At 45.8% G+C, this 26,312-nt stretch overlaps 1 protein-coding gene across 2 annotated transcripts in view; it reads left to right on the top strand.

The window, feature by feature from the left end:
- VAPB (VAMP associated protein B and C) overlaps positions 1-26,312 on the top strand; it is a 57,959-nt gene that overhangs the window by 15,748 nt on the left and 15,899 nt on the right. For both annotated transcript variants that reach the window (XM_045444124.1, XM_045444125.1), the window contains exon 2: positions 12,812-12,964. In XM_045444124.1, coding sequence (XP_045300080.1) covers positions 12,812-12,964 — 153 coding nt within the window. The remainder of the gene's footprint in view (positions 1-12,811; positions 12,965-26,312) is intronic.

Genomic DNA, 26,312 nt, shown 5'->3' with positions numbered 1-26,312 from the left:
CTGTGTTCCTGAGAAGGTGATATTTGAGCTGAGACCTGTTTGAAATGAGTGTGCAAGCCATACACACATCTGAGGGAAGAGCATTCCAGACAGGCAAGGGCAGGGGCAAGTGCAGGACCCCGAAGGCACCGAGCTTGGAGTGTTCAAGGAGCAGGAAGCTCAGGTGCCTGCAGAAAAGGAGTTCTCTAGTGGACAGTAGAGGAGGGGCTCAGAGAGGAAGGAGGAGCCCTCTGGTAGGCCAGCCACAGCAGGGACTTGGGATTTCGTTGTGAGTGCTCGAGACACCATGGAGGGTTCTGAGCAAGAGTCTGATTTCCTTTCCTTTCCTTTCCTTTCCTTTCCTTTCCTTTCCTTTCCTTTCCTTTCCTTTCCTTTCCTTTCCTCTCCTCTCCTCTCCTCTCCTCTCCTCTCCTCTCCTCTCCTCTCCTCTCCTCTCCTCTCCTCTCCTCTCCTTTCCTATTTATTTATGTAATGTATTAAGATTTTAAGTAATGTACACCCCATGCGGAGCTTGAACTTACAACCCCAAGATCAGGGGTTGCATGCTCTACTGTCTGAACCAGCAGGCTCCCCTGGAGTCTGTGTTTAAATGGCCACGGCGTGGGGTGGGGAGAGTGGGCTCTGGGAGACGGGAGGTGTGTGGGTGATGGCGTGTATGGAAGCCGTGAGGCTACTACAATAACCCAGGCCAAGTGTACAAGACGGACCGCGGCTAGGACCAGGGAGGGCGGCGGCCGTGGAGAGAATGTGGTGACAGGTGCTCGCATTCCAGATGTGTGTTGTAGGTAGACCTGGCTGATGGGTTTCGTGCAGAGTGGAGCGTGGAGGAGAGGGAACTAAGATCCCTGCTTTTGGCCCGAGTATTTTGGTGAGGGGTGGTTCCTTTTCCTGAGATGGGGAAGCAGTGGGTTTGGGGCAGGGGAGTGGGACTCCAGAGGGTGGTTGGTGCCTCATAAACTTCAGATGCTTGGTGCACCTGCAGGTCAACATCCAGGGAGAGGAGCAGGCTGTGGATAGAAATTTGGCAGTCATTAGCGTATTGTTAGGATGCGGTATTGGAAGGAATACTTGGTTTTCCAGTTGAGAGATTAGGTAAGCCTTTCCAAAGGAGGAAGCATTTGAGCGATACTTTGAAGGATAAGTATGATTCCTAAAGGCAGAGAAAGGGGGAAGTAGGTATTTTTTATCCAAGCCTCACAGCCTTTTCCCCTGGTCTCTGGTTGGATTTGTTTAAGAAGCTGCTGACCTGGTTGGTAATCTCTTTCCTGGGGTCTCCACTTAGGTTCTCTGTTGAAAAGGAAACCAGAGCAGATGGCACACTGACTGACAGCACGTTCTGCTCTCTCATTGCTCACCAACTGAAAATGCAAGGTGGGCCTTTGCTTCACCCCTCCGTGTGTCTGCTGCGAACGGGGATGTGTTCGTTGTGGTGTGGAAGCCTTTCATGTGCTGTCATGTTCGCTAAAGATTGGACACTTCGGGGGAGTTTTTACTTGTGTTGGTATCTCACCCACTTGACTTGAACTGTTAATTTACATTTTTTTTTAATGCTTATTTATTTTTGAGAGAGAGAAAGAGCACGAGCGGGGAAGGGGCAGGGAAAGAGGGAGACACAGAATCGGAAGCAGGCTCCAGGCTCTGAGCTGTCAGCACAGAGCCCGACGTGGGGCTCGAACTCACGAACCTCGAGATCATGACCTGAGCCGAAGTTGGACGCTCAACCGACTGAGCCCCCCAGGTGCCCCTTGAACTTTTAATTTTTAACTTACTCAAATTAAAACCGCAACTACAACCATGAGAAATTGGGACCCCTTGTTCCCTCACCACTTACATCCCTCACTTGGGCATAATGTCTGTCTTTTCTTTTTTTAAAGTTTCTTTATTTTGAGAGAATGCTAGTGGGGGAGGGACAAGAGAGAGAATTCCAAAGAGGCTCGGTACCGTCAGCACAGAGCCCCATCCCATGAACCGTGAGATCATGACCTGAGCTGAAATCAGCAGTCAGATGCTCAACCAACTGAGCCACCCAAGGCGCCCCCATGATGTCTGTCTTGGCTCTTATCGCTTTGTGTGAAAAAAATGAGTCACATTTCGCCACTCTCCTGTTGAGGTAGAATTTTATTTGGAGTGGCATATTGCTTATCTTCTTATTTTTGAAATCACTGTAATCACAAATTTTGGTCTTCTGGTAGGAGAAAAGTGACTAGGTGTTTGTTAGTCAATGCATAAAGATTGTGCTTTGAAAAAATTCAGTTAAATTAGACCATTAATGGTCTGAGACACTTTTAGAACTGATACATAAAATTGATACTAGTCAGGTGTGGTGTTATTACCTTAAAATACTCTTCAACTGTCTGCTCTTGTCTCAGTACTGAGTATAGATAGGATTATAAAGCTTCAGCCCTTATGTAATACTTTTAGCTCTTTTTCTATTTAGAAAAAAAAAGTGTTGCATTAATGGAAAGTAGTGATAGTACTTAATCTCTAGATGGGTCAAGGCTTCCAGTCTTCACAGTTCTAATAATAGATTTTGTCAACATTTTAGGTTTGCATCTTTGTCTTGAATTAATGAGACCACTGCTACATTAACCATATTTTTAAATGATAACCTTGATTTTTTTTTAAAGTTTACTTATTTTGAGAGAGAGAGAGAGAAAGTGAGTGTGTGTGAGGGGCAGAGAGAGAGGGAGAGAGAATCCCAGGCAGGCTCTGCGCTGTCAGCGTGGAGCCTGATGCAGGGCTCGAACCCACAGTCTGTGAGATAATGACCTGAGCCGAAATCAAGAGTCAGATGCTTAACTGACGGAGCCACCCAGGCACCCCCAGCCTTGATTTTTATAAATGACACAAGAATGGCTGTTGATGTAGGTATTTTGGTTTTCAGCAACTCCACAATTCAGGATTCCAGTATTTTTATATATACAAGGCATCCTGGGCAAGAAGAAAATGATTTCAAACATTGCCTAGATCTGATGTAAACCAAAGGTAGCTTTCTTTATGTGGAGAAAAACTTAAATACAGAAACATACGGATAATGTAGTAAACAGCCAAATACAGAATAGCAAAATGTTAATAGTCTGTTACAGTTGCTTTAAATCTTCCTTTCTTTAATAAGTAAACTTTCCTAAGAATTTGAAGACACTCCTGCCCATTCATGCTCCTCTCTTTTCTTTTTTCTCCAGAGGAGTTTAGTGTGAACCGCCTCCATTTTTGTCTGTGTTCTTTTCCGTGGCATCATGGCGCAAGTATCACTGAGCGTGCTTTTGAGAACCATCGCCTGTTGAACTCCAGGTCTGGTTCATTCTTTTCAGTTGTCGTACAGTGTTCCTTCATAAGAATGTAGCGTATTTATTAAGGAGTCCTTTGTGTAGTCTGAATAATAGCTGGCTATCTTTTCACGTCGGCTACAAATAGTTTTCAGTTTCCTAAGCTGTTCCTTGCTGTCTAGCCGTGTGTCTTTTTTGGGTAGCTTTCCTGAGTTTGATCTCAGGCCTTCCACAGTACTTTTCTCCATTGAATTCTTACACTCTGGCAGACTGCCTTGTTTGTGGTCTCTTTTTCTCACCCATGGAGTTGGTGGCAGACTGACTTTTAGTTCTTTCTGCTCCAGAGGAGCTAGGAAACTAGTGAGTTGAATAAACAGCCTGAAAGGCTGCTCGAGTCTGTTTCAGTCGGGCTGGCTTCTGGCGTGCCTTTGATGGCATCATTAGTATTCTTGGTGTTGATTTCTCTTGCTCTAATAACGGGTGTGATGTGTTTGTCTCCGGAGGATATTTTATTTTATTTACTTTATGAATTTAAAGGTTAATTTATTAATTTAGAACACTTTGCATTCTAAGGTTTCTTCAGGAAAGGGATGTGTCTATGCAGGGTTCTTTCTGTGTGGTTATTTCAAAATAAGACCTACACAATTAGGCTTTCTGTTGATACGTTGGAATCCAATATCTGCATTAAAAATATATTGGTTGCAAAGCTTTATTTTTGTTTCTGAAGCATTGATTTAATGCGAGAGCTAACAATTCAATCAAGAAAATAGATTAAAAAAACATTTTCTCCCAGTGTCCTTACTGTTGAATTCATAGTTATTTAAGAGCCTACCCTCTTTGAGTATCTGTTACTATGATATCTTTTTTTCATTTTTTTAGAGGGGGTGACTTTAAACAAAATTATCATAGAATAATAATGATGAAAACATTATTGACTCAAGTCAACATTTTTAATACCTTCAACCTGTATGTGAACAGCACAAATTCATCATGACTTCAGATCCCAGTTATGGAGTAGGCATCTGTTTATAGGAAACATGCCAGGATCAGAGTCGAGTTGCCCCTAAGGAAGTCTGGCATTCATTCTGTTGTACACATTTATTGAACCCCTTTACTACTTGGGATGACTGTTCTAGGCTCAGGGCATCCAGTGATGAATAGGACAGACTCAGCTTCCTCTCACATGGGGGTTTACTCTAGGTAGGAGGCAGTCAGGAGAGGAACAGATGTAACCATCGGGTGACCGGGAACAGCACAGTCCTGTGCTGACGCTGAAAAGGGTGATAGTGCTGGGAAGGGAGCAGCATCCGTCTCGACCTTCATTCACCTGGAGCCTGGTTGTGCATACAGGGGAGGCATGCGTGCAGAGTAAACCTTTGCTTAAAATAGCTAGTCTCGGGGCACCTGCATGGCTCCGTTGGTTAAATGTCTGACTCTTGATTTCAGCTCGGGTCTGTGGGTTCGAGCCCCACCTGGGGCTCTACACTGACAGTGTGGAGCCTGCTTGGAATTCTCTCTCTCTCTCACTCTTACTCTCTCTGCCCTGCTTGTGCACTCTCGCTCGCTCTCTCTCTCTGAAATAAATAGATATACTTAAAACAAAGCTAGGGTCATGGTGTGACCATTCATGCAGAAAATTTACTGAGTATTTTGCTCTGTGTCTGGAAGTATTCTAGATGCTGATCATCAGTAGTGAACAAGAGGGACAGAAATGTCTCTGTTTTCATGGAGTTTCCATTTTGGAAGGGGAAGACTTACATAAACAAAGGAAAAACCACGAGGATCGGTGCACTGCAGATGGTTAGGGAGAGCAGGAAGCAGTAGGGTGCTTTAAGGAAAATACACTGTCAGAGGGTAAATTTTAAAGACATCTATAAGATGTCCAACAGACTGTACTTTAGAGTGTCCATTTCTCCCCATTTTAATATACTTTTCCCAGGCACAGGGTCTATTGTATCGAAACCTCAAGCATGATTTTATTGTCTTAACAAAATCTATCATCAGTCCTAGGCTTCTGGAGACAGATTATTACCTTCCCAGAAGGTAATCTTTTCAGAGTGGAAGTGAAATATGGTAAGTTGTTTTTTGGAAGGGTTGAAGAAAGGAGAGATACAGTACCTAAATTGTGTTTGCAAAAATATAAAATAATACAGCTCTTTTTATGCAGAGTGAAAAAAAAAGCTGTTTTGGAGCTAATAACTTTAAGTTTATATCTGGAAAGCTGAGACTTGATAGATTATATACCAGTTTGGTATATAAGTTATCTGGCAACACATACAGTTTGAATTTCAAAGTATTGTAGCTACATCAGGAACATATTACAAAGGAAGGATGTGTATTTCTAACACCAGAATTTCATGAACTCCAGAAAAAGGAAGAAAAGCAATTTATTTGCAAAGCAAAGCATCTTTCTTCATGTATACGTGTGTGTGTGTGTATACACACTTTATTCATTTATGTGTATACATGTAACATACATAAATATTTCAAAGTCACATTAATATTTCATATCAGAAATGTTGGGAGTGCTACCAAAAGTGAACTGATAGAAAGTCCAAGTCCAAATACTTTTTTCCTCTCTCTTGTTTGTTTTTTTTTTTGGAAAAAATAAAAAAAACCTTTATTTTTTAAAGCAGTTTCAAGTTCACAGCAAATTTGAGCAGAAGGCATAGAGTTTCCATATACCCCTGGCACCACAGGCACCCAGCCTGCTCAACTATTGGCATCCAGCACACGAGTGATACGTTTGTCAAAACTGATAAACTACATTGGCATGTCATTATCACCCAAAGCCCATAGTCTCCATCAGGGTCCGGGCTCGATGTTGTACTTTCGGTGGGTTTTGACAAGTCTGTGTATAGTCTAGATAAGCATCTGCCCTTACAGTGTCACGGATGATAGTTCCACTGCCCTAACTAACCCGCTACTCCCTCTGTTCAGTCCTTCTCCCTGTTCCTGGCAACCACTGATCTCTTAGTTTCCATATTGTTTCCATAGTTTTGCCTATTCTAGAATGCTATATAATTGAAAACATACAGGATGAAGTCTTTATAGATTGGCTTCTTTAACTTAGCAATATGCATTTAAGATTCTTCCATGTGTGAATTTTGGTGTGATAGCTCATTTTAGTGCGGAATACTATTCCATTGTCCGGACGGACTACGGTTTATCCATTCACTTACTGAAAGACATCTTCATTACTTCCAAGTTTTGACAGTATGAATAAAGCTGCTATGAACATCTACGTGCAGGTTTTTGTGTGGACATGAGTTTTTGACTCTTCTAGTGAAAACCAGGGCATGCAGTTGCTGGATTGTATGGCAGGAATATGTTTAGTTTTTGTAAGAAACAGCCAAGCTGTCTTCCAAAGAGGCTGTACCATTGTTGCATTCCCATCAGCAATGAGTGAGAGTTCCTACTGCTCCACAGCCTGGCCAGCGCTTGGTGATGTCAGCGCTTTACATTTCGGTCCTTCTGATAGGTGTGTATGGATGTGTCACTGTTTGATCATTGTTATAATTGGCAGTTTCTTTCTTTCTTTCTTTCTTTCTTTCTTTCTTTCTTTCTTTCTTTCTTTCTCTCTCTCTCTCTCTCTCTCTCTCTCTTTCTTTCTTTCTTTCTTTCTTGTAATTTGCTGTTCCTTAATGACATGTAGAACATGTTTTTATTTGTATGTTTTTTCCATTTGTTTGTCTTTCCATCTGTAGATCTTTGGTGTGGTATCTGTTCAGATCTTCGGCCCATTTCTCGTGTTGTTCATTTTCTTGCTGAATTCCCAGAGTTCTTTGTATGTTTGGATGAAGTGTGTCTTCTGCACGTGTTTCCTCCTGGTCTGTGGCTTGCTTGTCTTCTTACTGTCTCGACACTGCCTGTTGCAAAGCAGGTATTTTTCCTTTTCGTGAAGCCCGGTTCATCAGTGATTTCTCCCATGGGCTGTGCTTCTGGTGTTGTGTCTGAAAAGTCACCGTCAGACCCAAGGCCATCTAGATTTTCTTCTGTGTTGTCTTCTTACAGTTTCTTGCGATGTCTGTATCTATAGATTGATCTATCCATCGATCCATCTATCTATCTATATGTGTTCTAGTTGAATTGCCAAGTAAAAATGAAATGGTACATTTACCCCTTAAAAAATTCCATGTTGCTCTTTACAGATGGGGTGATAAGATGTGCTGGAGGTTACACAGATAAGTAAGGCCCAGATGGAGTTTTGAGTTCACTTGGAGCTTTCACTCTTACCTTATACGGTTGTTGGAACCTGAACTCTCAAGTTATCTTTTATAAAAATGGTATTTGCATTTCCTGAAAGGAAGAGTTTTATTGGTCATTTTTTCTCTGGGTCTCTGAATGAACGAACGAACGATTACAGGAAAGAGGTGCAAATTCTTGTACTGTACATAGATTGGTAAAAGGTTTAAAGATTTAATGGAATACTTTTTCTACAAAATGCTCCTGTGTTTCCTGCTTGATAAGTTTATCCAGACATTTTTGATGAGATTTTCAAATTAAAAAAAACTTGTTTGAAGTTTATTTCTGAGAGAGAGAGAGAGAGACAGAGAGAGCGAGCAGGGGAGGGGCAGAGAGAGGGAGAAAGAGAGTCCCAAGCTGGACTCGAACCCATGAACCCTGAGATCATGACCTGAGCCGAAACCAAGAGTTGGATGCTTAACCGTCTGAGCCACCCAGGTGCCCGATGAAATTTTCAATACTTGGAACCTGACTTCTTACTGTTGAGAAGTTTGCTGGATTGTGACCTCCTTTCCTTGACCTTTAAACAAGCGCTTTATAATTCCAAGGCTCCATTTTTGTAAGACTGAAAAATGAACTGTTTCTCCTTTCACTTTCGATGCCATGCATACTTCTGCTCGCAATGTATTCTTTGTTGTATTTGCATTCTAAGACAGGTGAGTTCCAGATCTCCTTACTGTCTGAGAATGTACACTTGGGAATGACTGTAAGTCACGCCTTGGTGGATGAAATCGTTTACACTGTGCCAGCTTCATCTAAATACCATTGAGAACGTGTCACGGAGTCCATACTCACTCGTGAGCATCTACAGACCCAAGACTTTTCACAGATGACTATACATAATATAGCATGTTAAGATTATTATTCACATTGTTAAAAAGGGAAAAAATGTTAAAGATCATTCCTGTTTTCTCCCAAATTCTTGTTGCTTTATTTATTTGACCTTCATCTCACATTTCAGATCCTTAGTTCCTAGTTTTATATAAACATTATTTGAAATAAAGAATAGAAAACCGGAAAGAAAAATGATTAAAAGTATTTGCTGTGGTCCTAGAGATACCAAATCATTTTTTCATTTCTTGTAAGAAAAAAGTCTAACTTTGGAAGGAGATTTCATTTGTAAGCTTGACTCTGTACTTTATAAGCAATGTTTAAATTCGTTTGGTGATAAATGTGCATGTTGGGACAGTAAAATCCCAGTTTTTACATAATGCTTTAATGGAAATGGCAGTTTTATGAAATGAAAGTGACTAGGAAAAATCTGAATGATGCTCATAAGCCCTTACATCATTTTTATTGAGGTTTTTGTATATTCTAATTCATTAATACAGGGGAAAAGGAGATCACTAACATGGTTTATTTACTATAATTACTCAAATTGAATATAATTTATTTTCAATAAAATTCTTAGAGTACGTTGCCCAGGGTGGGGAGAGGAGGGCTGGCATGGTTTCACAAAATGTCTGGATTTTTACTCGTGAGACTTCGCTGTTTTAACGATGTTGTTCACGCGCGTGTATTTTTGGCATAGTTCCCTCTAGATTTCTACAGATAAAAACCTATGTAAGCCCAAGAAATCCCAAACACTTAAAGGCCCAAGATTGAGTGTTGAGAGAGAAATCTGGGTTCTTTATTTTATCCTGCTTATTACTATAAGTAGGATTTGTCTTTTAATAAGACTACCTTTTATGTGATTCATATGGGTTGAAACACTTAATAAACTGGGGGAATTTCCAAAAATCATTTAGTGTTTGCAGTTAAATCTGGTTTATTTTGTGGGACACCTAGAAGAAAAGGTCAGTGTAAGGGATAAACAAATACTTAAACTTTGGTGCTCCCTCCCCCACCCCCAACTTCATGAGGTAGGGCACGCAGGAAGAGACGCTACAAACTGAGGTGGAAAGAGTAAATATTCTTAGTTTCATCACAGCGAAATTTTGCCGGCAGCCCTGTGTTCTGCTCAGTATACTTCAGACCACCTTAGGAAAGTCTCTCTTTTGTTGGATGAGATTGTGGCCCATTATGAGTTCTTGGCATTCTGATGTGAAGATGCTCCCATGTTCTTGAGACAGAATTTTATTGGAACTAATAACTTTAAGCTTCTGTCCGGAAGACGTGAAGGCCTGATAGTTTTATAAATCACCTTCAAATTGTCGCTGCCTCCCCGCTCCCGGCCCCAGGCTTTATATTTGAAAGCTCACCCCTTTTCGGGTGTCTCTCTGTGTTGACCTGTGTCTTGTCTGTTTTCTCCTCCTTTGCCCCAGCGGCAGCGTCGGGGCGGGAGCCGTGCTCGTGTGGAGGTTTTGTGATTGGCAGTCCTGGTAAAGGCCAGGGAATGTGCATATGTGGTGATTATGCCCATGCAGGGGTGCGTGTGTGTGTGTGTGTGTGTGTGTGTGTGTGTGTGTGTGTATTTAGTTGCTTTCTTAGACCCCAGAAAAGCAGAGTGGTGTTTATTAGCTTTTCTTTTTTCCTCTTACCATTGCTGCAGTGATCTCCACTCTCGGGCAAGCAGAGAGGCCTATTTATGAGGGATAAGACTTCTCCGTCTTCATCATGAGTCAGATTGTGCGCTTTGTGGGGGGTGGAGCCACAGAGAGCTGCTGCCTCCGTAATCCCCCAAACACTGTCTCGGCACCAGGTTTCCTGTTTCTCCCTTGACAAGGATGGTGCGTTGTCAGCATGTGGCTCCCTCTCACTGTAGCTGAAAATCTTAGGCCACAGGACACCTGCCCTCTTGGGTAAGCTTTTAGTTTTCAGTAAGGAGATGACTGGGGCGTAGTGAGAGGGTCGTTTGTGATGGGGGTCAGGAGGGGAGTTGCAACTAGCGAAGGTGTTTTTGCCCACACCTGGCTACAGCTGGTGCTTGACTTCCAGAGGGCCAAAGACATGGCTTATTGGAAAGGTAATCAAATGGAAGAATTCTCTCCAGGCCTTTCATTCTTGAAGGTGTGTCATTGCCCATGGAATGAGCGTACCTTCTAGTATAAGTAACTACAGACAGTAGATGATCCAAGAGTGTAGTTGATTCTGCTGTAATGCAACATATGCATTCCTAAAAATCACCGTACTATATAAAGTAGCACGATAAAAACGACACGGGTCACAAGAGGGAAGTGAGGTTAAGTGCACAGCATTCAAAAACTTTGTGGGTCACACACACACGGATCGGAACCTAGTAAGTGAAGTAACATGGTTTTTCACACATTAAATGGGTGGGAAACACATTAATACTTCAGTAAACATGGCACTTCACGTCGAAAAAGACGTGGAGTTTGCCTCTGGAAGCAGCCGTAGGAAGACGTGGTGTTTGTGAGTCGCTGTTCGTTGGGTGGAGGAAGGACGGCAGGTGTAACACCAGGTTCGGTGGGTGTGGCTGCTAGCCCCCAGGTGAACTGAGGTAGCTGCTAGGGGCTTGAGGTGTAAGTAGGGGTGTATTTTATGTATTTCTAGGCAGCTTGGTTTAGCTGGCTGCAGTTTTCTGTGTTCACATAGCATTTCTTGCAGACAAAATCATGCCTAAGCAAATGTGAAATTTGTTTTATGCTCAGATTGTCTCCCTAATATGCACATCAATCACATTGGAACAAATTCACGTTTTCAAAATAAGCTTTATAGCAGAACTGGCTGTAGTTTATTTGATTTTGGAATTGAGTCCCTTTTTCTTTCTTCCTTTCCATCATTATTGATTTCTTAATTTATATTTAAGTTAAGCCCCTATCGAATTGATTTTTTATACCCTGAACACTTTTGAAGGAGAGAAAGCAGCCTGAGATTTTAATTTTGTAGTGCTTATCCACCAGGTAGTTTTCTCCTTGGTGGGTATGCTTGCCTGCCTGCTTGCCTGTCTCTCTGTTTGTCTGTCTAGATAACGACCCTGAGACGTTTACTAGATGCCAGGCACAGTGCCTGGAAATGCAGAACGTATTCTGGAATTGAGAAAACTGGTAAGGTATCATCCTGAATCTTCAGGAGCTCACAGTCTCACTGAGAATTTTTAAAGGCACAGAAGGCCTTGGTTGGGTCTCCGTAGGGAACAGATGGACCAACATTATGGATTTCTTGGTTTTCGAGCATAGGAGCACACAGACCTTTCCACCCCTTCGCCTGACTTCTTTGCAGATACAGAGATGGGAGTCAAGAGCTTGCTTGGAAGAAACACAAAGGTACCCTTGATTTACATGGCGAAAAGGTGGCAATTTAAAAAAGGGTTGAAAAGGACCGAAGAGGTCTCGGAGTCAACCCTCCCACTAGACTCCTTAGTAAACCTAGTGGTCAGGTGTCCATGGTGGAGTGGTGAGTGGTAAACGGGAAAAAAACAGGCTTCAGAGTCATGTGAATGGTAAGATCCCCTTTGGTAGTTCCCCTCTCTGTGCATGTGTGTATGTCCTGTTTGTATCAGCATAGATGATGTGAAAAGATCTCCCTTATTAGTTACCTCGGGGGACAAGGGAAAGCTTATTAACTTCCTCTTTATACATCTTTTATTGTTTGTCTTGTTTTAAGAAGCATGTTTTACTTTTTTAATTAAAAAATCTAATAAAGTAGAAAATGAATAAATAATAATAATAAAGAATATCCTCAGGGCACTGAGCTCTGTTTCAGTCTTCCCAGTAGCCCAAGTAGTTATAAACTGAATGTGACGTTTTAGGTGTGGGCTGCCTGGCAGGACTCTGAACTTGCTGTAGCCTAAGACTGCCATTACCTTTCCTGGCAGCAACACCATATTGTTAGGGGGTTCTGTGTTTATGGACCATTAACACCTCACAGTCTTTCCTACATCTGCTACCCTTGGCACGCTCTGCCCTTGATAATCATTTTGGACTCCAGTCTGGTCCTTCACATTCTCCTCATTAGAGTTCATCTTATTATCGTGGAAATCAGTATTTAACACAGGTTGGTTAAGAACTGGCCTTGGATTCAGGCCGCCTCGTTCAGATTCTGACCACTTACCGCTAACTAGCGTGAACACTTAGATGGGAAATGCGCGTTCCTGAGCCTCCGTTTTCTCTTCTGTAAAGCTGCAGTGACCGTAGCGTTGTGTGATTTCAAGGAGAGTCTGGATGGTAGCACGCGTCCCTAGGTTGCCTGGTGGCGTGGTGAGAGCGTGCTGGATTTTAGATGCTACTGCTGGTGCGTTGACCTCGGTTCCTTTCTCCCATCCAAGAGGGTGAGCTGGTTTGGGATCTTGAATCTTCCCTTGGCCCATTCCATAGCCTTTCCCAGCCCGGAGCATAAATCGGTCAGTCTTCTGAACTTCCCTCACAAGATCTCCAATGTGGCTCTGTCTCATTCCACAGGTCCCTTCACCGATGTCGTCACCACCAACCTGAAGCTTGGCAACCCAACAGACCGAAACGTGTGTTTTAAAGTGAAGACCACGGCACCACGTAGGTACTGTGTGAGACCCAACAGTGGGATCATCGATGCAGGGGCCTCGATTAATGTATCTGGTAAGTCCTGAGGCCGGAGGCCAATAGGGTGGCCTAAAAAGTCCCCCTAAAGCCAGCGGGAGTTCCTAAAAGTTTGCCCTTGGTCTAGCAAAACCAGGTGATAGCCGTCTCCCTCAACTGTCCACCCTCTGATTGAAAAGCTTAGTGGGTCCACTCACCTGTTGGTTTTTCCACAATTAATGCCTCTTTGCTTTAATGCTTACAGCCTTCTGCGCCTCAGTGGTTAGAGCAGAATTAAAGTGGTAACTTCGGACTTGACTTCAGTATGAGTTTGGTTTCCACTCCCTTGCAATTCAATCTGCCCTTTGGCAATAAATAAAAAAGGGCTCAACAAACTTAATTTTACTTTGTGGGAGAACGCTAAATGGAGTTATTTTCTTATTTAGGCTGAATGGTTTCTGACATTAGGCTCATGTCATTCCCGAGGATTGGTAACTGCATTTTACTGATTGTGAAAAGCTCGGGGAGATGAGAGCCGAGGAGACTGGAATATATTCAAGGGCGTAAGTTTTGTGCGCGTCTGATGGGTGTTTCTTTTCCTGTCTGAGGATGCATATCTTTTCCAAAGTCCAACTTCTGAAAAGATGCTGGTAAAGTGCCCGGATTGAGAATTAAGGAGATGGGAGCGATGGATTTGAGTATAAATGTCTTTTAGAAATGGAATAAACTTGCAGTGAGCGCATCAGAACTTCTGGACCCAGCGTGCCTTCTGTCTTTGTGGCGGGGCTGGCGGGGGGTGGTTATCCTGTACGTTTCAGGAGACTTTGTGTCACAGAGGCTTCTGCATCATTAGAGGCTGCTGCTCGTTTGAAATGGGTACCTGACTGGCTTTTTCCACAACAGATTTTGATTGTGATGCATTTGGCTATTCATTTGATACCTAAAAGAAAACAGTTCGCCTCTTTGGAAAGATACAAGGTGTTTCATTATCTGATCATTTCTGCAAACTCTTATTCCCCACATCCTTTGGTCTTTCTCATGCTGGTGCTCCAACGCCAGCTATCTCCCCGTGTGCTTCTCTCTGAGGCTGCCAGACCTGATCTGGACTCTTGAATTGGGTTGTTATCCAGGAAGTCAGGAGGGTGAGAGCCAGGTTTTATCGGGGGTCTCCTTTGTGCTGGGCCAGCACACACGTTATCTCACATAGTTTCTGTTGTCTGCCCTGTGAGGAATGCATCATTACCTGCCTTGTACTGAGAAAGAGACCAGTGGCTGTAGGCTCATGAAGCTAGCAAGGGACAGAGCCAAGGTGTGGATCATTCTGTCTGGCTCTGCAGCCCAGACTGGACTTGAGCACGCTGGGGAAAGGAAGGGGTCTGAGATGTTGGCATTTCTGTACCCCTTGGATCCATATGGTTTCATTTGGTCTGTTGAAATCAAGGGTAGCTGAAATCTTTTATTCCTTTTTATTGACTTACTTTTTTCCTCTTCATTTCTTTGCCCATATCAGATTTGAGCCAGGTTGTCAGTAGATGAGAATTACCAATTTTCACAGTAAATAAGGGGGCAGCAACATGGTTTCTCAATAAAATAGCCTCAGCGGGTGGTTGTACAGCGTAGGTGTGCTTTCCAGTATTAAATATAAGAGTGTGTGTGTGTGTGTGTGTGTGTGTGTGTGTGTGTGTGTATTTCAGAAAGAGTCCTCCTTCCCCCATCACAGGAATGTTTTTTAGAGTGATAACCCTGGGCATTTGTTTTGATTTATAATTACCTGCTTAAGGAAAACCCAAGATTCTGTGGTCGTGGGCTTTCTCTTGCACACAAGAAGGTAAGGTATGGAGAGTGGGTGTGATTATCTAGCGTCACGTGGGTGATGAGTGGCACAGCTGGTGTTCGAAACCAGCCTCGCTCCTGATTCAGTGACGCCTCTGTGATGGGCAGCTGCCTCCACGGCGTCGTCATGGGTTCTCAACATGGAATGTATCTGGGGGGACGTTATTGAGTCCTGAAATACCCATGTGTCTGCAGGCCTTACTCCTAGATGAATCAAGATGATGTCCGCACACGAGAAAGGGCTCCCTTGTTTTTGTTCGGTGTGTGTTTATTCGGTGCTTGAGGTGCCCGTGGGTGAAAGCAGATGTCATCGCATCTCTGGGTCGGCGTCTCCAGTTGGCAAAGGAGGCTTGTGCCGTCCGCTGCAGTTTTGTGTGTTGAGGGGCCATTGTGTCATCTATCGCACCTTCGTGTCTTGAGGTGAAAAGCCCTGGGCTCCTCCAGGATCCTCTTACAATGCAGCTGTATGATGACACCTCAGTGAGTACCTAGAGTTTCTGGGTTCCTTTGGGAGAGGAACCATCCTCAGGACCAGAAAGACACCTGCGGACAGGCAGTGCAGAGTGTCCAAAGGCCAGCCTTCCCTTTTCCCCAGGTGTGCACGTGGCCGGGCTGGGTGCCACCCGCTGTCCTCAAAGCTCACTAGATCTGGGAGCTGGGAACCTGAGCAGAAAGCGTTGGCGGTGCTGCTGTTGGCTGATCTTTGGCTGCTCCACTCCTGTCTCTAGTTGGTAATTTTCTCATCGGTAAAACGGAAGGAGTAGTATCTATCGCACAGAGTGTTTCCCAGGGCTGTGTTAACTGAGTGCATGGTGCGAGAGTGTGGTGGCATTATCTTCCCCCTAGTTTTGACGAAAACTGGCTGGTTTTTGTTGAAGGGGGATTGTACCTATTTGAATGACACCTTTCTAGAAATAAATTCATTCCAGACATTTTATTAATTAATGGAGTTTTTCTAATTTTGAGAAGAGAGACGTGTTTTTTTTCTTTTTATGGTACGCATTTGTCTTCTAGTGAAATCTCAGATATAGTCTGTAGAAAGGTGGTCGTCACATCAGCTTCAAACATTACTACCAGTATTGCCCTGTGTACCACATGGAGTGTCACAGCACGCCTGGAGAGGACATGCCTAGTGCAAGATTTCTCTCCCATTTCTGAAAACTCTTGGGATGCGCTCTTAGGGAAGGTTATAAATCATTCTTTGAGAGAGTGGGGCGGGAAGGAAAGAGGAGGAGGAGGAGGATGTCCACCCAGGTAGCTGGCCAGAGGGAGCGAGGTTTTGAAGGCACACAAATCAGGGTTGTATCGGGGGAGGAGGCAAGACTTTGTAGTTGTCAGATGTCTTCCCAACACACCCTGTGAAGCTCTTCTCAGCTTTCAGGTAGGCTGGATACTCAAGGGAGCTTACACTGTGCGTCAGAAGTCCACACTCTGACCTGTCACGTTATTGTCTTCAGAAGATGGCAAATTACTTATTGAGTCCTGAAAAAATAACAGGTCTGTTTTATAAACCTAGGTGGGAAAGTAATGGTTGGAAACAGGCATAACAAATGTTTTGGAATGTGTTGGAAACACACATAACAAATGTGTGGATTTCTCAAAGGGATGATTTGTGGTCTGGTCACCTGGGTCTAGGGTGGGAGTCCTTTTCTTTGTCCTTTCTGTAGATGCTCGTCTCAGCCCATTCTTCTCGCGGCCCGTTCTGGGATCTGTGCCTGCCGGACGAGGCAGTGTGGCAGGTGAGGGGTGCGGAGAGCTTTCTGTTGGCGTGAATTGGCCCCGAACGCCGTGGTTTTGGCCCTTGCTCCTCGATACACACCATCTACTAGAGACGGTTTTGAATTATTCAAATCTGGACCTCAGCAAAATAGCTACACTTAAATGGAGATTGCAGAAGAGGAGATTGGATTTCCCCCCCTTCCCCGAGATTTTAAATGCAAGGAAAATAGAACTTTTTGAATTAATGAATTGTTTGAAGCAGTGGGGGGTCTCCCCATTTGTTCTAGCTTTTACAAAATTAAATCTATTTTCTGAACTGTCTGGTGGGAAAATATTTTTAAGGGAGATAATTTCTGAAAATGTCTTTGTGGTAAGCTGTTAGTGGTTGTGAATTTTTTTTTTTAATACTGCAGTTTAATAATGAGGGAGTTTTCCATTAATATTCCAAACCATGTTTGCCAGCGGATACAGCAGGTGAAGTGGTAAAATTATGGGCCCATCAAAAATACTTATGCTTCCTGTAATATGATATTAAGTTTAATATTTTTATAACCTTCACTGAATTCTAATTCCACTAAAGTAGCGAGCATGCTTCCATTTGCAGTTCAATTATGCACATTGGTTGCCTTTGTACCAAGCAAATTAGAAATGCAAAATGTCTGTGGTGGGGGGGGCGTTGGAAAGAGTCATTAAAGATACCAATATTTAGGTACAGATACACTTTACTAAGTGTACCCTGGGAATTGAAAGTGGATTAAAGACAAACAAACAGAAATTTAGTGTCTGCATCTGTATTTTAAATTAACATTCAAAGAATTAAGGAGCAGTATTCACTCCTGACATATAGCCCTTTTCAGCACTTATTTCAATCACATTTTAAAGCATAAAGTTCTTCCAGTAAAATCCTAAGGAGAGAGAATGAATATCAGCAACTCTTCTTGGATGGAAACATTGGTCAATTAATGTAATTGGGTAGTATTGCCATTGATAATTAATCCTTTTAAGGTTTTGCTGACTCAGTTTAACGGAGCTGCTTGCTTGCCCTGGACCAGTCAACCTTGGGCTGCGGCTTTTAGGTGATTAGCACCAGCATATAAGTGCACTGCCCTTAGAGAGAGAAGTCAGCCATTCATCTGTCAAGTGCTGATAGTAGGAGCTAAATTTGGGGGGTTTGGGCATCTTAACAGCAGCATTCTTCTTCATTTGATCATTTGCTTTGGAGGTCTCTGATAAGCGAACTCTTTTATAAATGGTTTTCACGAACCAAGTTTATTGCTCTCAGATAAGAACAGCTCACATTTATACTTAAAAGATGTCTTTAATCTTTTTCACCAGATGAGAGATTCTGGTGTTTTACAAAAGGAAATTAACAAAAATTCAGCCTAATTATGTTTTTTAAGATTTGTTTTTCAAAGTTTACTGTAATATTTAAGTTTCTTAAGAAGAATCCTGTGTTTCTCTTTTTAGGAGTATGACACGATTTATTTATTCTTTACATTTTCAAAGAGCAGGATCAAGAGGACCTATCAGGGACACTGAGTCTGCCTCACTTCGTGGAAGGCAGCTTCAGCTTTCTGCAGAGTCACTGAGGAGCAAAAAATTAACGAGCAGCCAAAAGTAACGTTCTTTTTACTCATGATAGTTTCTTGGATATTTATACCCCTGAGCGCCTCATCTCGACTCTCTTGTTTACTCTTACTTTAAACTCGCCGTTAGCCTTGTCCTCGTGTTCAGCCCATCACAGGCTGGAATGAGGTCAGAGGGCTTTGGGAAGTGGCCACAGGGAAGGGCTGGACAGGAATACCACAAAGAGCAAGTGGGGGAGAGGATTTGGAAACCACAGCCGGGATCTGGGATTACTTAAGCTTCAGGGCAGACCGTTCTCCATATTTCAGTTAATCCATCTCAGGAGCCCTTGTAGGTCTTTCTCAGATTGTATATAATGGGTGTTCATAATCCCCAGAGTAATCACGAAAAGGCTATGTTGTATTCCATCGTGAAGTATTATAGGAGACAGGAAAGTATGTTGGAGTTTTTAAAACCATGTGTACTTTAAAGGATATTTGTAAAAAAGAGTGAATGAGCCCTGTGTTTTGGCCAGTGCCTGCATCTGGCACATCTCATCTTCTAGTGACGCCGAGGTACATTTGTACTAGTCTCTGCACAAATAAATTAACGAGACAATGGGAGTTTGTTATCTAAGATGCGCTGTGCTGAATTGGAAAATCCTATAGAGAACACAGAGACAATTCAGTGTTAACTTATTTATAAATAGATAAAATTATTTGCTAGATTCCTAGTTCCATCAGTAGTTCTGTCCTATCTGTGGATAGGCAGAGTCCCAGAAAGCAGTTATGGTTTCAACACTTTGAGAATCCTAACAGAAGGATACATTGACTCATGATAAGGGTGCTTAAGTCTCTTAAGCTGATCGTGAGCTCTGACTTGTTTCTGATTAGCTTAGAAAAGCAGAGCGGTGACCACTTTACTCCGCCACAAATGCGGTTTGGGAGAGAACAGCCTTGTTTGTGTACAGGTGATACAAAAGGAGGGAGAGAGGGAGAAGGAGAGGCGATGGGGAGATTGGAAACTGTGTCCTAACCTATGGGTACGAGGGTGACTGGCTCCGGGAGGTAGGAGAGAAGGGAAGCCAGACGGTTGAGGGTTGAAAAGGGCTTTCTCTCTTCGTGCTGCCCCAATGAGGTTTCTAGAGGGAACGTGATTCAGGTGTGCTTTGAATGTTGGAAGGGAAGAAGGTGCACACCCGGAGCGTGAGACACCAGAACGGGGAGTCCTCCCGGTCTAATTGGGTAGAAGGGCAGATGCGTGGGAAGGAGCTTAGGCATCTTCACGTCAACAATGTCCACTGGTGGAATAAGGTTCCCAAATAAGAATGAGGGTGTGAGATAGCATTGTGGTGGCAGCCCCAGTGTTAGGCGATGTATCGAACATGCGTTCTCGGGGTGTGGTCCCTGGGCCGGCAGAATCAGTACCATGTTAGAAACACACGTTCGCGGCCCCACCCCAAGTCCGTTGAATCAGAAGCTCTGGAGGTGGGGTCCTGCCACCTGTGTTGTAACAAGAACTCCAGGTGATTCTGATGTATGCTGAACCTTGAGACCCCCTCATTGCCAAGTCAGATTAGTGGGTTCAGCCCTGGCAGGTTGGTCTATTGAGGTGTGAGTAGGGCAGGAAGACCCAGAGAGACATGCCAGGTGTGGCCAACGTGATAAGAAGAGGCTTGGGTCATGACAGAGCACCCTGTGTGGGTGTGGGCACATGGCCAACACACGTGCACCCGTGTTGTGGGTTCAGACCAGGAAACCTGAGGAGACCGGGAGGAGTTGAACTGATTGTCTCTTACTTGGGAGAGAGGGTTGTTCTGTAGGAGGGTTTTGGTCTGAGGAATATGGTGAGGGTGAGTAGGGTGTGTAGGGGGGAGATTACGTTTGTAGGGTTATAGGGGCTGTGCAGGGTGACTTGATTTGGAAGAGAAACTGGGAGGAAGGGAGAAGATCTCTTAGGTGGAGAAATCTAGATGTCTGTGGAGGCCTGAGCTGAGATTTGGTCACATAAATGAGGAGAGAGACATCTTGATGGTAAGATGATGAGATCAGGGGTGCCCGGGTGGCTTAGGTGGTTGAGCGTCTGACTCTTGGTTTCAGGTCAGGTCATGATCACGGTGAGGACGGAGCCTGCTTGGGATTCATTCATCCTCTCTCTCTCTCTCTTTCTCTCTCTCTGCCCCTCTCTGCCCCTCTTCCCTGCTTGCACTCTTCTCTCTCTAAAGTAAAAAAGAAAAATAGAAAAAAGAAGAGATTCTGAGATTAAAAAATAATAAAGCATGTGCCGTGGTGCTTGCAAGACTCATTCGCTTGCTCTGTTCGCACCGTGATGCAGACGAAAGTGAATGTGTAAGTTGCCTGGCTTCTCCCGGGAAGCTTTTGTCCTGTGCTCAGTCAGCTCGTCACTTCTCTGAGGGGTGTGTGTGGTAAGTGGCATATATTCTGCATTTCTTCTCTTCTGAAGAAAGTCTGATCTTACTGACCCTCTCTTTTATGACCCCCGAAGGCCCTTTCCCAGCAGGACCCCGCTTTTGCCATCTGTGACACGGCCGACATTGTTTCCTAAAGCGTTAATGTTGGTGAATGGTGAGCGGTCTCCTGGTAACCGGCTTCTTTTTAATGGAGTATCAGCACATACATTTTAAAAGTAGGATAGATGGTTCGTTTAAGAGGGTTTTATCATCAGTGTCTCCGATATTCAAGTGAAATAAATTAAGTTAATGGGAAGCTCTTTTATAGCCTGTCACGGAAAAAAGTACATAATTTCTGTCACCATTTGCATGTATGGAGCTGAAAGAACAAACGATTAACAACATTTATTCTGTCATGTTCTCATAAAGTTCCAGCTAATAGGGAATAGCAAATTGAACCGGGCAGGACATGGTGGTAGCTGAGAAATACAAACTTTCTGGCGTGAGTTGGGGGCAGTGGGGGACAGGCTGTGGGTTCTGGGCACAGCGAGGGTTCACGAAACTTCTCGAGGTCTGGGTGGACACTTGCTGTCCCCTGCAGCTGCTGATTGCGAACCCACGAGGAAAGGAGAGCTGGTCGGTGGCAGGTGCAAGGGGGACCGTTGCCGGGGGTGGGGAGGGGCTGAGCGCCACTTGGACCCTGAGTCTCCTGGAGGCCCGCCAGCAGGCCGTGGTTTTCACTCACGGTGTCGCGTTTCCAGCTCGCCAGCCTCGCTAGCGCGTGGGGCACGTGTTTCCGTTTCACGAGTCCCGCCCTTCGGAGGGGTCATCTGGCCTGCTACCTGCGGCTGTCTCCCTGTGCTCTTTCGAGGTGATTTGCTCACCGCCCGTCCCCGCTGCTTCTGTTGTCACGTTCGTGTTGAACTCGGGTCCGAATGTCAGGGATACCTTGTAGCGCTCCTTTCAGACCGCACCGTGGCAGCTTGGGAGGTAGGATGTTCTCTCGGCCTGCGGTTGTGCTGGTGCCGTCTGTGACGTCTGAGGGTGGCAGGGGATCTCCGCACCCTTCCGCACAGGTGGAGCGAGCAGCCGCGAGGAGGTTTGGTTAGCGGAGCACGGGGGGCCCCGGACCCCTTCCCGTGGTGGGTGTGCTCGCGTGGGCGCTCCTGTCTTCACCCAAGGCCTGGGTACGTGCTGGAGCTCACGGCTCGGTTTGTGTGAAGTGACTTTCTCTTTTATGTATTTACTTTTAAGTAATCTCTACACCCAGCCTGGGGCTCGAACTCACAACCGGGAGATCAGGACTCGCACGCTCTGCCCGCTGAGCCAGCCAGGCACCCGGGTTGCTTCTCTTTTTTAAACCCCACTTTCTCCCAAGAGGCACGACACAAAGCTGCCGGTGCCTCACTTGAATGATTTAGCCACATCATTTTCCTGCTGGAGGGGCACGTGAGGCAGCTTGTTTAGAATAATGGCACTCAGCCTTTTGGTCTCAAGACTCTTTTATACTCCTAGGAACTGAAGACCCAAAGAACTTTTTCATTTGTGGGTTGTATCAGTATTTATCATATTATACATTGAAGTGAGACATTTTAAGCGTACTCATTCATTGAATAACATTAGTAAGTCACTTACATGCTAACAGTGACATTTTCAATGAAAAATAACTTCAAAAATTTAGTGAAAAGCCTGGCATTATTTGGCAGGTCTTGTAACTCTCCTTCATGTCTGGCTCGGTAGAGGCCGGGCTGAACTCTCCCATCTGCTTTTGCAGTTAGTGTGTTACAGCGTGTGGTTCTGGTGAATGTATGTGAAGAGAAACCACTTTACACACATCTGTGGTTCAGGAAGGGAGGAGTATCTTCAGCAGCCTTTCCAGATAATTCTGGACATTGTGCTTTTAATACTACACCAAAACTTGACAAGGGGCACTTTTCTTCAAGTTTGGTATAGTGTGGAATCTGAAGCCATGTCAGCTACTTGAACTTTGTTTCACTGAAATGTGTTGGTCTCTCCTTGCACTTGGAACGGGCTTTTGAATACCGAATATTAGTGGAGTCATGCCGATCTTCCAAATGCTGACATACTTCATGACACAGCATCAAAAAGTTGCTGATCTCATCAGAAAAGCCTTGAAGTGTTTGGGAAACTGAGCTCGTGATGGCAGATACCAGCTTTCCAAGAGTCTCATTTTTGGTACAAAGCTTGGATTTTCTCGTTGGTACCAGCTGTTGAAAGTCGTTTTCCTTGAAGGGACAGGCACGCTTCGTTTTCGAGACGATGTCTGCCGTCCAGCCAGGTCTGCGTGGCCGTGGTTTTTCTGCCGATTGTTCTTTCGAGAAAGTGGTGTTCCGTGAGAAAGTCCTAGCTCTGCTCACGACCCAGACAGTTGTACGGCTGCTTTCCTGGGACAGCGGGTGCCGCGCGCGCATTCGCATTTCACTGCGCCGAGTGTTCGGATGCGTTGTCAGGGGTCGAGGTTTAGTAAAATTAGTGATGGTTATGGCTTCGTCCAGGATATTAATAAGTGACAATGGCCTTTAAAAAACCCTGCCGGTGTGCAGGACACCTGACACGGAGGCCCCGCCCCGTGCTGCTTCTGCTCTGCTTTTGGCCCGGCCGGCCCTGCGGATCTCAGCATCCCCGCACCGGCACGGGGACGCACGTCTTGGGATTACCACGACCACGCCGTTGACCTGCTGGATCACCTCTTGGATTGGGGGGGGGGGGATGGGGGGCTTCGGTCTGTGGAAGTGCTTTGAGCAGCCGGGTGTGGAATCTGACTCTGGAAGCGAGGCCAGTGTTGGCGTGCCGGCTCCATTGTTAGTATGCCGGCCGTGGGGTCCGAGGGAGACCAGTCAGCCTTTCTCAGCCCTTGTCTGGGGGGAAGCACGGGCTTCTTGGGTGGGTTGTCGCGAGGACCGAATGGGAGAAGTAATGAAAGCGTGCCTTCTGCGGTGCCTGGTAGGGAGGAGGCACCGGCACGGCCGTCTTTTCTTTCCTTCTGGGACCTTGTGACGCCACCGGAGCGGTGGGGGCGGGGAGGTGGAAAGGTCAGTCTTGCCCTAGCGCAGGCCTAGAATCCTCATGCGGGTCTCTTGACTCTCACTTCTCACTTGCCCTGTTTCCAGGATTGGGGGCAAGAAGGAAAGGGAACAGCAGGTCCCTCCGAGGCTGTTTGTGGGTGGAAGGGCGTTCTCAGGTTCTCTGGACCCGTCTGTCCGTTGTGTACATGTGATCCACCGTAGCTTGAACTAAAAGGCCAGCTTCTCTGAGATGAGCAGTGTCTTCTGATTGCTGTCGTCTCCTGAGCACGGGGGGCTCTTTACAGATCATTCTGGTTCAGCCTCATCGGTCTCCATGGTGGAGGATGATGGGGGGCCGTTCACAGCTGAGAAAGTGCCGTCTCAAGGGCGAGGCAGTTTTTGCTCCTGGAGCCTGTGAGCTGCTGGAAGTCTGAGTGTGGTCTAGGACACAGTTCTCTCCCTTCCTGTCCTGACAGAATAGCAAAGCATGACTTTGTCGCAGCCAAGTGAAACCGGAAATTCTCAAAACGTGATTCACATTACTTTTTAACAATGAACATCTGACAGTAGTTTGCAGACTGACCCAGCTTCAAAAAAGGTTGACAGCCCCCGTCCAAGAAGGATGACGGTACCTGTGGAGACATTGGCTCCTTAGTTTATAATGTGGGTTTTCCTCCTTGTGGTCTTGGGGGTGGAAAAAGCATGATGGGAACTGAACTTTGAAAAGAAGAGTCTGTGCTGTTGACCCGTTGGTCTGGTCACTTGTCCCTTAGGTTAAATGTCAAGCCCACGTGTGGACTGACCCCCCAGGTCTGTCCTCAGGAGAGCCCTTGCCAGTTCAGTGGTGCCAGGGTGGGAGTTAGCTGCGTCCGGGCCCAAAGCCACCAGTGAGGACTGCTCTTTCAGGAGGGAACCGTGCGCCTACACCTCAGTGGCCTGTGTTTTAAGTGACCTTTTGTTCTCCCCGCTGATGGTCATGCTGAATCTGGGGTACTCGGGACAACTTTGTTGGCTCTAGACTTGATGTCGTGTGTGCATAAGCCCTGACTTTTAAAAAGGTTTGCACGTTTATTGATTTTTGTCCTGAAGTTTCCCGGTAACGCCTCCTGTCGCTCAGAGCACTCAGATGGGTGATGCGGACCGCGTGACCGCCCGAACGGAAGCGTTTGAACGTGCCGTGCTGTCAGACTGCAGTGGACTTTCTGTGTCCCCAAGAGGGAGGGGACTCTGCCTCCGCAGCCTGAATGGCCGAGCTGTTTGCGTTTCTCCTCTCCGTCGCGGTCCTTCGCGAGGTCCGTGGCGGTGCTCCTGGGGTGCACAGTGTGCGTCTGCCTCCTGTTGGAGCGACCGGTGTGGCCGAGGGGGGTGCTGGCTTGCACTTGGCCCCTCGGAGAAGTTGGGCTGCTTCCTGGCACCGTGGCTTTGAGGAAGTCGCTTCCGCGTGTTGCTCTTCATTTGTAAGCTAGGGTGGAGGACGCGGGCCCCCTCTCGGCTGCAGGGGCGGTTGGTCATGGCACTTTAGAGGGGGGCTCAGAGGCTGGAGGACCCTGGGGAGCGTTGCGCGGCAGAGGTGCCGGTGGAGAACGACGCGGCTTGCGCCCTTAGTGGGCGGGGACTCGGTCGCTGGCGGAGGCCCGCCCCCTCTGAGCGTCCGCTCCTTCGCGCTGTGACCTCGGGCGAGTCGGTTAACCTTTCTGTGCTTCGGTTTTTTTCGCCTGCAACGGGCATTAAAATAACTTCCGAAGCAGTACCTACCTCGCAAAGACTAAATGAGCTAATAGTAGACCTGAAGTACAGCCCGGGTTCCTGCACGTGGGAGATGTCGAGTCCACGTCGGCTCTTAGCGTGGTCGGGTCGCCTTTTCCTGCGTGCGAAGAGGTTGTGTGTCAGAGAACTTAGCCAGATGTGTGCTTTGGCCAGAGCCTTGTAGCAGATGCGTATTTTAAAGCAGCTACTATTTGGGGTGCCTGGGTGGCTCTGTCGGTTAAGCATCTGAGTTCATCTCAGCTCATGATCTCACGGCTCATGGCTTCGAGCCCCACGTCGGGCTCTGTGCTGTCAGAGCCTGTTTGGGATTCTGTGTCTCCCTCCCTCGCTCACGTTCTGTCTCTCTGTCTCTCTGTCTCTCAAAAAATAAACATAAAAGAAAAATTAAAACAAATAAAGCCGCCACCATTAAACGAGGGTGGGTTCTAAGGAAGCCAGTGGGAACGGGAAGGGGCCTCCTCAGTGCAGTGGGTGTGACTTAGCCAAGGGAGCCTTTCTGGGAGGCCCCTCCAGGTTTGGGGAGAAAATGTGGGGTGTACCCAGGTGGTGGTTTCCCCTCGCTGAGAGTGTGCAGGCTGTGAACGTTTCCTAACGTCCTATCGGCAAAATCGTGTTTGAAGCACTACCTTGAATGTCTTATATGGGAAATGGGACAGAGAAAAGCTAAAACTAAACAGTCACTTAAATGTCTTGGATTATCGTTTTACTTCCTGAAGAGATCGTTTGGGCGTGTTCTCTGGAGCACAACCGGCAAGTGCTGTTTCCGCCCGGTTTACCTGTCCCGCAAGGGCTGTGGCAGACGTGGCGTCAGGCGCACGGTGGTGAAAGGGCCGCGGACTAGGGATCCGGAGGCCTGAATCCTCCGCCCAAGTCAGCTCTGCCACCGCCTGCTGTCTGGCGTGGGGCAAGGCCCCCGGCCTTTCTGGATCTCAGGCTTGAGCCCTGAAAAGCCAAGAAGACGCTGGTCGTCTTGCCCTGCTAACCTCACCTGGGCGTTAGGAGGCTCGGGCGAGAGCCCTGGTAAGCTGCTGTACGACCAGAATACGAGTTTGAACGTGACAAATGGCTGCTGATAACCAAGCTCTGA

Source organism: Leopardus geoffroyi, chromosome A3 (assembly GCF_018350155.1).
Source record: "Leopardus geoffroyi isolate Oge1 chromosome A3, O.geoffroyi_Oge1_pat1.0, whole genome shotgun sequence".
NCBI classification, from domain to species: Eukaryota; Metazoa; Chordata; class Mammalia; order Carnivora; family Felidae; genus Leopardus; species Leopardus geoffroyi.
This window is presented reverse-complemented; position numbering and strand designations above follow the sequence as displayed.